Genomic DNA, 14350 nt, shown 5'->3' on the forward strand with positions numbered 1-14350 from the left:
ATATTGAATGCTGTCACCATCCTGTGTGGTCTGTGACATCCTGATTATTTCCTTCCTCATTACTAATCCATTTTGAGGCATGTATTGAATACTGTGCACAACCGCTTCCCGGTGGTCCCATCTAGCGAGCGAGCCAACATGCTGTTTTCCCGCTCCGTGGATGGGGCGGGCCCTCACGGCCATGTCAGACTGGGTTTTAAAGACGGTCGGACACAGCTGCACGATTCAGTTCATACGCCAGCCACCTTGCTCCCAGTGTGATGTTAATCTTCCCTCCTGAATTCACTAAGTAGGGAAATTAATCATTACTTATCACACTTGAGGTGTGTATTGGATGCTATCAACACCCTGTTTAGTCTGTGACATCCTAATTATTTTCCATCCTCCAGGACCAGGATGTTACTCAAAATGTTGTTTCTGTGTATTGCGTTCAATAAGAATGTTCTGACAAAAGAGCAAAACACTCACTGCATGAGTTGCACAAACATTCTGCTACACGCTCCAATATGGAACACCAAAAGGGTCATATTTCACCAATGGTGTCCTATTATCCACAGTCCCATTAAAAATGGGGTGTGATGGTGCAGTGTGCAGAAAATTCACAATCTCCTCATAGAAAGCATGATAGGGATTGTTTAGAACTGCAATGCTACACGCTACAATATGGAACGCTAATAGGGTCATATTTCACCAATGGTGTTCTGTTATCCACTGTCCCATTTTAATGAGGTGTAATGGTGCGGTGTGCAAAAAATTCACAATCTCATCACAGAAAACACGATAGAGATTGTTTAGAACTGTAATACCCTATGGTCTGTCCCTAGCTCCTCGTGCATTCACAAAGTGCATCAATCCGGTACTCACCCCTCTGAAACTGAGCGGCATGAGCATTTTGAACTACCTCGACGATTGGCTATTACTGGCCCAATCAGAGGCTCTGTTATGCAAGCACAGGCACTTATTGCTCCAACATCTGAACAACCTGAGCCTCAATGTCAACTGGGCGAAGAGCACGCTCCCCTCCAGCCAATAAATCTCCTTTTTGGGAGTCCGTCTTGACTCCATGAGCGAGCGTGCGCATCTAACAATTGAGCGGGTTCAGGCCATTCTCCAGTGTCTATCTCAGTTCAAGCTGGGGAGAACACTTCCACTGAAGCGGTTTCAAGTGCAGGGCACAATCTGGCATCCCCAGCCCAAGCTGTGGAACCTGCATGTGTGGCACCTGGATGGAGCACGCTAAACGTCCCAGAACTGACCCAGTCAGTTATGAACACCATTTTACAGGCTAGAGCACCGTCTACGAGACGCCTTTATGCACTGAAATGGAATGTGTTCACTAATTTGTGCTTTTCATGCAGAAAAGACCCAGTGAACTGTCCCATACCTGAAATTCTTACATTCCTTCAAGAGCAATTGGACACAGGGCTCACTCCGTCAATGCTCAAAGTTTATGTAGCAACTATCTCTGCGTATCATGCACCTGAAGCCAGCACCACAATAGGCAAACATGATTTGATCATAAAGTTCCTTAGGGGTGAGAGGCGGCTAAATTCCCCTCGCCCAGCTACAGTCCCGACTTTGGTCCTAAAAGCACACGCGGGCCCCCCCCTTCGAGCCTTTGGACTCTGTTGAATTGCATGTGCTTTCTCTTAAGACCACATTACTACTTGCTCTGGCCTCAATAATACGGGTTGGTTATTTGCAAGCAATGTCAGTCGACAATTCATGTCTGGAGTTTGGTCGGGGTCTTTCAAAAGCCACCATCAAGCCAAGAAAAGGCTATGTGCCTATGGTTTTATCTATGCCTTTCAGAGCTCAGGTGGTTCACCTTCAAGCCATTTTCCCTCCTCCATTTAATTCAGATGAGGAACAGTCCTTGCATTTGTTATGCCCTGTGCGAGCACTGCACACATACACTATATTGCCAAAAGTATTCGCTCACCCATCCAAATAATTGAATTCAAGTGTTCCAATCACTTCCATGGCCACAGGTGTATAAAATGAAGCACCTAGGCATGCAGACTGCTTCTACAAACATTTGTGAAAGAATGGGCCGCTCTCAGGAGCTCAGTGAATTCCAGCGTGGTACTGTGATAGGATGCCACCTGTGCAACAAGTCCAGTCGTGAAATTTTCTCGCTACTAAATATTCCACAGTCAACTGTCAGTGGTATTATAACAAAGTGGAAGCGATTGGGAATGACAGCAACTCAGCCACGAAGTGGTAGGCCACGTAAAATGACAGAGCGGGGTCAGTGGATGCTGAGGCGCATAGTGCGCAGAGGTCGCCAACTTTCTGCAGAGTCAATCACTACAGACCTCCAAAGTTCATGTGGCCTTCAGATTAGCTCATGAACGGTGTGTAGAGAGCTTCATGGAATAGGTTTCCATGGCCGAGCAGCTGCATCCAAGCCATGCATCACCAAGTGCTATGCAAAGCGTCAGATGCAGTGGTGTAAAGCACGCCGCCACTGGACTCTAGAGCAGTGGAGACGCGTTCTCTGGAGTGACGAATCACACTTCTCCATCTGGCAATCTGATGGACGAGTCTGGGTTTGGCGGTTGCCAGGAGAACGGTACTTGTCTGACTGCATTGTGCCAACTGTGAAGTTTGGTGGAGGGGGGATTATGGTGTGGGGTTGTTTTTCAGGAGCTGGGCTTGGCCCCTTAGTTCCAGTGAAAGGAACTCTGAATGCTTCAGCATACCAAGAGATTTTGGACAATTCCATGCTCCCAACTTTCCTTCCTGTTCCAACATGACTGCGCACCAGTGCACAAAGCAAGGTCCATAAAGACATGGATGAACGAGTTTGGTGTGGAAGAACTTGACTGGCCTGCACAGAGTCCTGACCTCAACCTGATAGAGCACCTTTGGGATGAATTAGAGCGAAGACTGCGAGCCAGGCCTTCTCGTCCAACATCAGTGTCTGACCTCACAAATGCGCTTCTAGAAGAATGGTCAAAAATTCCCATAAACACACTCCTAAACTTTGTGGAAAGCCTTCCCAGAAGAGTTGAAGCTGTTATAGCTGCAAAGGGTGGGCCGACGTCATATTAAACCCTATGGATTAAGAATGGGATGTCACTTAAATTCATATGCGTCTAAAGGCAGATGAGCGAATACTTTTGGCAATATAGTGTATGTTGAGCGCACCAGCCAGTTCAGACTGTCTGACCAGCTCTTTGTGAGCTATGGAGGACCCACAAAAGTAATGTCCGTCTCCACGCAGAGACTTTCTCACTGGATCGTTGATGCGATCACCCTGGCTTACAAGTCGCAGGCTGCGAATTGCCCAACTGGTGTTAAAGCACACTCAACTAGAGGCATGGCCTCTTCATGGGCATGGATGAATGGTGTGTCCTTACAAAACATATGTTTTGTAGCAGGTTGGTCTTTTCAAAACACATTCGCAAGGTTTTATAACCTAGAGGTAACATCTCTCTCTTTGCAAGTCCTCTTTGTCTAGAGCGCTTGCTATTTCTTTGGCCGAACATTACTTCTGCCCTTTTTAAGTACGGGCTCCCCATCAATTTACACAACTGTCTGCATTCAGACCGTTGTAATTTTCCATAAGGTCCCAAGCACATTCATTATTAATAAAACTTCCTTCCCGACTGGGTTCGTGAAGACTATAGTTCAAGTATACATTCTAAGTGTTACCCTCCTGGCTCACCATGAGGGTATTCACTTGCGGCATACTCATGTCGGTCGCCGTCACGCAGGACTGCGGTGTCATGTTCTTTTGAGTATTATGCTTCGGTATCCCACTCTGGGAGGGTTATGTCGTGAGTGCAGCATGATGGGACAACATTTCCCTCATGCGTCAGCATGACGCATGTCGAGTCAACTAAATTGTAAGGGAACGTCTCGGTTACATATGTAACCTCGGTTCCCTGAGATGAGGAGAACGAGACATTGCGTAAGCTGGCCACACTACAGACGTTTTGAGGTGCAAGCGAAGCGCTCTTTGTCCCTCAGTCAGAAAATTCCGAGGCATGATGTTTGCATGACCCGCTTATATACCGGACAGCTTTACGCCTAAAAGGGCAGGGCTTAAACACCATAGCCAATCTTAGGATTGCGTTATTGTAGAAGGATTTCAACTAGGTCGTCGGAAAAGGATTTCCCATATGCGTCAGCATGACGCAATGTCTCCTTCCCTTCATTTAAGAGAACCGAGGTTACATACGTAACCGAGACATTTTATTTTGATGTGGCCAGGGGGCGCAGAGTTGTCAAAACCTTTATCTTCGGTGTAATTGGGTCGTTTCAGTTTGTGGGAGAGGTAACTGCATCTCTAACAAAGTTTACAATAATGAAAACACCCTCGTGATTCAGGCGATACCTTTTTTTAAAGGTCAATGTCAACATTATAATATTTAAAATATTATAATATTATATTATTAACATACATCAACTCAATTGTGATTCAGGCGATACCTTTGTAAACTGTCAATGTCATAACAATGTTCTAATATACCGTTTTTAATGTGGATTGTCGACAGTAGGCATGCTTCGAATCGTTTGTGAGTCACACTTTTAGGGAGTTAGAAGTCCTCAGGATGACTTCTAAGCTGCCATGGGTTTAGGATCTACTTTTAGTATTAAAATGCTTCATTAATTACTCTTAGATTAAAATATTGCGAGTCCTAAAATTAGGAGTGACACGCCCATAATTTTTAAGAGTTGCTCCAAAATTTCCACTTTGGAACTACTTTTAGCCTTAAGATTTTTTGTGAATATGGGCCCTGGTCTATAATAGCATGCGAATATTGCTATATTAATGGATTTACATACTTTGTAATAATACTTACATTGCAAAGCCATTAAATTAATCTTTTATTATCTTTAACGTACAAAGTAATTTACTTTATCTATTACATTTCAATTTTAACTTACTACATTTAAATGTTGGAGGGTAAAGCATTTAGCTAACTTCTTAACTTTACATTGTTTTGTTATGTAAACCACATTTTCTTTTTTCATTACAAAACTTTGTTTGAGATCAAACAATCATTAGCAGACCCTAATATAAAAGACTAATAATATAATAAATAGAATATGAAGACTCCTAATATAGAATTTAAATACTGCAGAATTTAGAATAAATGTTGGTAAATTCATGTGTCACAAGGTTTTTGTGTAACTTAAAGAGAAATACTTTTATTTACGTCTGCGTTAACCATTTTCCACCATATAAGAATAAAAAACATAAAGCTTTTGAAAAAAATTCTAAAAAACAGAGGTCCATTAAAACACACACATATTAGGCATGTTTGTCCTGTTAATTATGTGACACACACAAACCAAGAGACAGAACATACAAAAATAAGTGTGTGAGAGTCAGTACATTAAGTGCCTTGCAGACAAACATACATTCAGACAGCACACATAGACAAACACAAAAACAGACCAACACACACCACTCCCTGGAGTCAGGTTTTTGGAGTGCTGCCCAAGCTCTGAGTAAGAGTTGGCCATTCACGTGCCTTGTTCTCTACCAAGACGTTAATCAGATAAATGATCTATTTGTTTTAAAACATCATCAAGTACATTAGTGCTGCTGGAGAATTGGCATGGTTGCCAGGCATGGGGGGGGGTCCTCAATAAACACAGGGGGTGGGGGGAGTAAATATGAGGCTTGAGGGGGGTCCACAAACACACCAATAGGATGGCAGAGAAGTGCACTCTGGTAAACAAGGGGAAATGGGAGACATATTAATTACACAGCATTAAACACTTTATGTACATGTCCAATGGAAGCACATTCAACACATATTCACTCTATTACACTCTGTTTCACAGAAGTACAAAGGCCAGTGGACAAACTGTTCTTCTCTACACTAACAAAAAAGTGCCTAAAAGTACAATTTTGCTGTTTTTGTTTTTGCTTTACTTTTATCATTGTACTTCCATGTTTTTTATTTTATTTTATTTTGTACACGTACTGTCGTAGTTCTACAGTATTCTTTGAAGTATGGAGTATCTTGTAAGCATATTTGAACATGAATATAGTAATCATTCAAACAACCATTGCCTTTGAGGCTGGTTAGTTCAGAGGCAAGTGAATGCCAAGTTAAAAATGTAATGCCTGAGGAATTATAGGAAAATTTGAAAAAAATTATAATAATTACACAAGGCTAGTGAGTGAATTTCTAGGGTGTTATTGCTTTCTCTTCATTCACACTCTAATTCCAGACTAGAAGGGATCTTTGCAACAAAAGAAAAAGTGCTACCTGGCTGCTAAGTTATGTTGGTAATTATTATGGCATTACCTCAGCACAATGTCCTTGCAAAATCAAGAATTGTAAATTTTTTCCTTCAGGGTTCCCTTTATCTCATCCTTTAGCTCCGATACAGCTAGCCCCACTGCTGATCCCTGTGGCCGTGATTAAGAACATTCCCTTTTATACTTCTGTAATGCTTACATTGAAAAGAAAATCATTCTATAATGCCATTTTGCACAAAGCCAGCAAAAGGACATTCCTGTTTTATCGCATAATACTGCTTCACAAAATGACTTTAATCTGGGTCAGTCGTTTATCATTCAGCTCAGAGTTACGGTCACTTTTGGGTCACTCAAACATAGACAATATTTCCTATAGGTAGCTTTATCATAAAAGTAGTTCATGGCTTTTCAGACACTGTATTGATTGAAGACACTTAAACTGTGCATAGGTCATTCTATGAAATGGGTGCCTTAACAGTTTGATAAAGATAAATTTCATGACATTTCATTTTTTACAAAAAAAAAAATCAAAATCAAATACAGGGGAAAAATATTGTCCAATTATAAGTGTAAAAGTGTTTTGGACCCCATTTACTTGCATTGTAGGAACAAAAAACCCTCATACATTCTTCAAAATTAGGGATGCACCGATCTAATACCTGGATCGGTATCGGCTCCGATACTGGCATTTTTAAACGGATCGGGTATCGGTCCGACGAGACCGATCCAAATCCGTTACTGTGTATTAGTCATGTTCGTTACTGTCAAGCTCAAAAAATGAAATAAAAGAACCATAATAGCACCACTGAAGTAGTTCATATGACTCGTGCATTTTATTCAAAGACACTTGAAGACGTGCAATAGCTCTGTGAATCACAAAAGGTTGCGTTTAATAAGTAAATATATAATATGCACGTGCAGCGCCAGCGCATTATTGAATGGCGCTGCTCTGTTTACACGCACACACGCCTATTTTTAGCCTTCATGTGGTGCGCAATATTTGAGCACTACTCACGAACAACTTCTCAGATGTAGATGCTCAATAGTTCGGTTCACTTATATGCATTTTTACCAGAATTTGAATAAGAAGCGAATTAAACTACTGTGAACTTGCCTACAAACAGACACATACAGGACTTCCTGGAGAGTTGAGAATGTCAAAATAAAAGCGTGAGGGTTTAAAAGTTAAAGGTGTCACGGAGGCAGAGATATGAACTCAGTAGCAGGGTTTATTGAACAGATGATTGAAACAGTGATGTAAACATTGTGAGTAAATCCAGTTGAGCAGAGTGGCAAACAGCAGGTGAGTAATATCCAGACCAGGTATCGACACGATGAACAGATAACTCACAACAGTCTTATGATACTTGCAGGTAATAATGAAGACACAGGTATGTTTGACATAGTAGAAAGATCTGGAGTCTCAGAGATACTATCGATGAGAACAGACAAAAAGTGCGTGTGAAAGCGGGGTATATATATGCAGTCCTTGATTAGCCACTAATGATATGCAGGTGCATGTAATCAGAACTCAGGGGAGAGTGAGCGCTGTGATGGCAGTGAGGAAGAAAGAGAAAAACCGTTGGATCCGTGACAAAAGGTGCACGATTGAGATATATTACTATATATTACTATTATAATATATTATTATTATTATTATCATTTGTTTACAAATTATAATAATATTTAAGTTGAATGGGTTCCAAAAAATAACTGTGTGAATGAAAAGTGAGCTGATATCTTACAATTAAATTGAACAAAAAAAGAGATCTGAATCCTTTAAAGTCCAGATACAAGTTGAAAAATGTTGCAATAAATAAATAATAAAAATAAAATGGCTTCTTTTCTACTGATGACTTATACTGGAATTACTGTTAATTTTGCTGCTACATTATCCAGTATACTAGTTAATAAAGTGTTTCTTAAGCTATACATTTATATTGAAATAATGTGTAGTTAGAGGTTTGTGTTTCTTTACATATTAAAGAGAACTCCCAATTAGTTCCACACAATAATGTAAAGATATTCTAAACTGATTATGCAAAAAAACAACACTGGTATCGGATCGGTATCGGCCGATACTGAGATTTATGATATCGGAATCGGATCGGAAGACAAAAATTGGTATTGGTGCATCCCTATTCAAAATTTCTTCATTTGTGTTCTGCAGAAGAAAGCAAAATCATACAAGTTTGGGACAGGGTGAGGTTGAGTAAATGATAAGAGAATTTTCATTTTTGGGTGAACTATCTTTTTAATAAGGTTATTTATTATTTATTTTTTTAAAGAGAAATCAGTGCTGAGACTGCTGTAAATATAAATTTTTACATTTTCAATAGTTTACTATAAAAAAACATGGTTACAGGGTTGATATTTTAAGATCATACCTTACTGACAAACATAAGATAAGAGAGGAAAAAAAAGAGACTTTAATTTGTCCTTGAAGAGTTCTTAATAATGGAAGAATTACAATTTAGGGAATAGTTAAAAGGGAATAGTAAGTTAGTAACAGGGTTCGTTTAGTTTAGTTATGGTAACAGGGTTGATGCATAACCTAGGGTCACATCTCCGAGTCCTTTAAATAATGTTTATTTGCAAATACAGCAAGGAAAAGTTATAAAAATAAAATAATAAGATTTTTGTTCATGTATTTAGAAAAAAATCCATATTACCATATGGAAAATGTTATCAATATTTAAAGTAATTTTTTTACACATGTATATGAGGGGCACAGTTGGCACTCGTTTTGTAGATAGCTAGTATGGTAAGCTGGCTTTTTGTGTTTTGCAGGGGCACATGTTCAACAGGCTGTTTTGAAGTAATTAAGGCTTGAGTCTGGTCCTGTAAACAGTCTGAGAGCCGTGTTAATTAACTCACCAACACAGGAGAGCAGAATAAAGCAGAGATGGAGAGGCAGACCTCTGACCTCCACAGGCCTAACAAGGCCTCACTGGGCAGCCTCAAATCTGAGCAATTAGTATACCGGGTCCCTCAATCTGCATAATTGCCCAAGCAGGGGGTAGGATAGACAGGGATGTAAGTGGAGACCATTGGACACACACAAACAAACACATGATGCAAATAAAAGGAAAGAAACACTCTCTAATAACACTTATTAAACATTGAAAATGCTCTAAAAGTTACCATCACACATGGATTCATGATAACTGGATTGATGGGGAATTCTGTAGAATCCCTGCTGGGGCTGAGCACAGTCTGTTAGTAAGCCTGAATGTCATCATTTCAGGGACTCAGTTCCTACAGCTTGTCATGTGACCCCTCTGAAGATTTTTTTTTTTTTTAATCCACACACAAACGCAGGACATGATGACACTGGCTGGACATGCGGAGACTACTGTACTAATACCAAAAATGATTAAGAGGATGATTCTCACAAAAAAATGCCCTGGTCCAATTTGACTCCCCCCCCAAAAAAAAGAAAAAGAAATATAATTATTTTTTGCATATAGAAAACTAAGCCTAGTTTTGTGCCATTAAGATTATTATTTTATATATATATATATATATATATATATATATATATATATATATATATATATATATATATTTTTTTTTTTTTTTTTTTTTGCATTTTAATTGTGGGTTCTGATATGGTTCAGTTTTCAAATTTGAGAGCACCGGTTGAGTGTGGTCACTCAGGTCAAATGTTACAACATGTATGGGTTTGGCCTTCGGTTAATGTCCGTGCTGGACTCTAAAATTATGGAGGACCAGGCCTGTCAAAATTATAAATAAATAAATAAATATGCATATAAATGTAAAAAATGAAAAGTGTGCATAGAAATCAAATGTAAAAATCATTTTCAAATGTGACATAAATTCGTATTTATTTCCACATGTATTTATTTTCACATTTATTTAAACATATGATGATTTTTTGACCGTGTACTGAAAGTAATCATAGAGGGCGGGTACTGGATAGAAAGGTGAGTAGTTTGGTTAGAAAAAGGTTAATGACGTGTTGATCTGGCAGTGATAATTCCAAATGAATTTTGAGCTGCCACCCTAGGCAACTACCTTGTTCTGCTATTTATACGCATCAACCATGAATAAACACAAGCTCTTATTACCATCATCTGGAATGTTTGCATTAAATATTATTAATACCGGATCATTTCACATGTACATTATGCTTTTTGTCAATGTAAAAGTGTCTGTTATCAGATCTGATCAAGTTGCTGTTTATGTTCAGATTGTCTGCCAAGATTTTCAGTGGAATACCGGACATTTAAAAAATTTAAAGTCTGTACAGGTATGGTCTCCCTAGGTACATACATTTACAGTGATATCAAATTACATAAGCAGTGATATAAGATTTTGGTCATATCCTCCACCTTTAAGTCATTCATTCAACAGAGATCATTCATTCCCTATTTGACTTGATGTGTTCATAGGAATATTTTACAATTTCTAAATGCACATCAACACCCATCTCTGGCTATATTTTAAGTCTGTAGACTCATATAAAACATTTTCAACCACAAGATGTCACTGGGAACTCCAACCTTCACTCTGGATCACTCAGAGATCAATTGCTAAGCCTGAAGTGGAAAACACGCCCCATCATTACAATAAAGACAAAGAAATGAAATAAATAAATGTGAAAATAAGTAAATGTGGAAATATGGAAATGTGGAAATATATACACATTTAGATAAATATATGTAGAAATAAATACATGTATAAATAAATAAATGAGGAAATAAATACATGTGGGAATAATTAAATGTATAAATACACAAATAAGGAAATAAAATTATAAATACTCATGTCACATTTAAAAAATAATTTATTTATGAATTAATTTATGTTTTACATTTATTTGCAAATATATTTATTTATTAATTTTTAATATTGCCAGACTTGGTCCTCCACACAAAATGAGTATCAGGACGTGTGATAAATTATATTGATTTGGGATTGCTACATCTGTTTAAAAAAAAAAATCATTTTTAACAAATATATGTCCCGAATACATGACAGTGGAAGACCTGATGTTTGAATCCAAACCAGTGGTCAACAAGCCTCTCTAAACCTCTTCATGTCCATCTAGCATGTTCAGATAAGACCTTTAGTGTCCCTCTTGATCCCTACTGGAAACAACAGCACTTAAACCCACAGCAGCATCGACCCTTCCAAACCCTGACAAGTTGGATCACCGTAATCCATACATTTGGATAGCTAATCTTCGTTCAGCGCCTCAGAGGACATAGAGACTTTTCAGCTTGTCAAATCCTTAGGCTGGGATTTTAAACTGGGTATGTGGGGTAGGTATTACAAGGGGCATCCCCCTTTTTCAGACAATGAGCCTTCCCAGCTGAGCAGACAAGGACATAGGGGGAGATGTTAGGGTTTACCAATGCGTAAGATCAATTAAGGGTGGTTGAGAGGAACATATGAAAGGAGAAGTGCTGACCCTGCCACTGAAGAGAGCCATGCTGGCCCTTTTCACTAATCCAGTAAAAGAACCAAATATTTCAAGACATATCAGCCTACAAGGTCCTGAAATCCAGCACAGGTCCAGGCTCCTTCCTTTATCAAAACACTTACTGTAATCTGCATCAAAGAGTTTCAGAAATTTTTTAAAGTTAAATCATTGAGCCATTCTTCTATCCTAGAAATAATTAAGCAATATCTATATACAGTATGATATTGCAAAATCAGTATCTTATCTAATATGATTTTGCTTTTATACAACAGTTCTATAAAGAAGAACACAATATGACCAGTTATTTTGTATATGTTTACTCTGCTAATAAAAAATAGTTCTGAACAAACTCAAAACAGGATCAACCATTGTGTGTCACAGAGCAACATACAGACTGACAGTCTGAGTGAAAAGGCACAAACACAGTCAAGAAGAGCAATACAAACGGTGAAGCCATACAATGTTGAAATTTCAGCACTCTTAGAACGCTGCTTGTCCAGTCAGATCAGACTGGACCAGAACTAGTTGTTGCATAAAGAGCAGTAACTAGAAAAACTACATACAACAACACAAGTACCTTATCATGACAGATAATGTGTAAGGCCTTGTTTCCACCTGGTATTAAGATGCATTTCGGGTGATCCGATCACATGTGGTCAGCCCTAAATAAAGGTCTAAACGGGGTCTAAACCGTTTTGTGATCTGATTACAAAAACAACATACAAATGTGGTCAAAAACGCATGTGACCAGATCTGTCCTGTGTATGTTCTGTCAGCAGTGAAGCACCACCCCTCACCTGTCAATCAACCGCTGCGCTAAAACAAGAATTTAACCTTTGCCGTTTATGAGCAACTTTAAAAGGAAATAACTGTTCGATCAGAAAAATTAAAAAAGCGGATAAATACACAATCACGAGAGCTTCACAGATCTTCTTTAGTGTGTTAAATAGCAACACAGATGACAAGCATGAACACCTGAAGCTCCTTTAATACTGGTAATCCACTAAAATAACATAATTCAGCTTGATATGTTGCGTTTGTGCTTAGATTAAATTTCGACCGCATCTGGGAGAAACAGCACACCATTTTTTCGCGCTTTCATAGTGATTGATGTAGTATGTCTCCATGAATCAGAGACCCTCCCCTCCAAATCCGAACACAAGTGGTCACTGGAGATGCATTTATATGACCAGGTGTAAACAGCCATGTGTCTCACCTGACCACATGTGATCGGATCACCCAAAACGCATCTCAATACTAGGTGGAAATGGGGCCTTAGTGTCTATTATATGGCCAATAATAGTACCAGTAAAGTATATTTGGTGGGACTTTTTGACAAAAATGTAATGCAGAGAATAAACAGTATTATAAGAATTGCAAGAAAACAGTGTTATTACACTGAGAGAAGAGTAACAAGCACCTGTACATTAATTAGAGGGAATGAACAGTCCACACATTTGCCCAAAGCTATTTCATAATACAGTTTTTAAGAAAACACAAGGAAATGAAGGAAGGCAATTTTACATGATAAATAAATGACTTATTATCCAAACCATGGATATGACATATGGATGTATGATACTGTATATTTGTTGTGACATAATCAGAACATACTCTTCATGGACCCCTCATCTGATCTCTTAGACAGCAAGTCAATAATAAGGTGCTTAAGAGGCTCAAGTGTGCCTGTCTCTGGTGCTTCATGGAGCTGCAACTAGATCTAAACTCCTTTGTCTGACATAGGAGATGTTCTGTTTAACATGTGAAATGTGACCAGTGAAATGTTGCTCACTCATAATTAGAAAACATACAGTGAAAGCCTTCTATGTTAAATGAACATGATCACCTCTATGAGCTGTTTCAGAATAAACGGGGGGGGGGGGGGGAGTGCAATATGTATTTTAAAAAACAATCAGAAAAGGTACTTACAGACATTTCCTGTGTTGTCAAAGCTGTTGAGCACCTCATCCACTCTAATGGGGCCAAGATTGTCTCTGAAATGCATTAATAAGCATGATATAGATTGCAAATACAGTATACTGAGGCTAAAGACGCTGACAAAAATATGAGTGCTAGCTACAAAAGTGTGATCAACAGTTGATCGGTAACATAGAATGGAAAAAAGACCCAAACACATACATTACACAACCTAGCTAAATGTATTTCCAACTAGCTGTTGAAAAACAAGACATAAACATGAAGATACATAATAAACTTTTGGACACACCTACTCATTATTTATTCTTACTATTTTCCACAATTAGAATAATAGTAAAGTCATCATCCTTTGTCTAGATTACAGCTCTGCACACTCATTCTCTCAAGAGGTGCCACTTGGGATTATTTTTAAACAGTATTGAAGGAGTTTGCCATTTATGCTGGCCACTTGTTGGCTGCTTTTTCTTTCACTATCTTGTCCAACTCATACAGTGATGCTCATACAGTGAAAAAAAAAAAAAACATACAGAAAATACATGAATAAAAAAAGTTCTATTTTTGAGCATTTAAACATAAGCCTTAGATCCAAAAGTTTTTAAGAACAAGAGATACATAAATTCTATCAAGTGTGTCCAAACTTTTGACAGGTTGTTTATGTCTGTTTACACTGATCAGCCACAACATTAAAATCACCTGCCTAATATTGTGTAGGTCCCCCTCGTGCCACCAAACAG

The 14350-nt window shown here is 38.6% G+C and overlaps 1 protein-coding gene across 3 annotated transcripts in view; it reads right to left on the minus strand.

Annotated features, from left to right (window-relative positions):
• LOC127412244 (calmodulin-lysine N-methyltransferase-like) overlaps positions 1-14350 on the minus strand; it is a 185104-nt gene that overhangs the window by 169251 nt on the left and 1503 nt on the right. For all 3 annotated transcript variants that reach the window (XM_051648466.1, XM_051648468.1, XM_051648467.1), the window contains one exon: positions 13608-13672. In XM_051648466.1, the coding sequence (XP_051504426.1) occupies positions 13608-13672 (65 nt within the window). The remainder of the gene's footprint in view (positions 1-13607; positions 13673-14350) is intronic.

The sequence above is a fragment of the Myxocyprinus asiaticus genome, chromosome 21 (assembly GCF_019703515.2).
Source record: "Myxocyprinus asiaticus isolate MX2 ecotype Aquarium Trade chromosome 21, UBuf_Myxa_2, whole genome shotgun sequence".
NCBI classification, from domain to species: Eukaryota; Metazoa; Chordata; class Actinopteri; order Cypriniformes; family Catostomidae; genus Myxocyprinus; species Myxocyprinus asiaticus.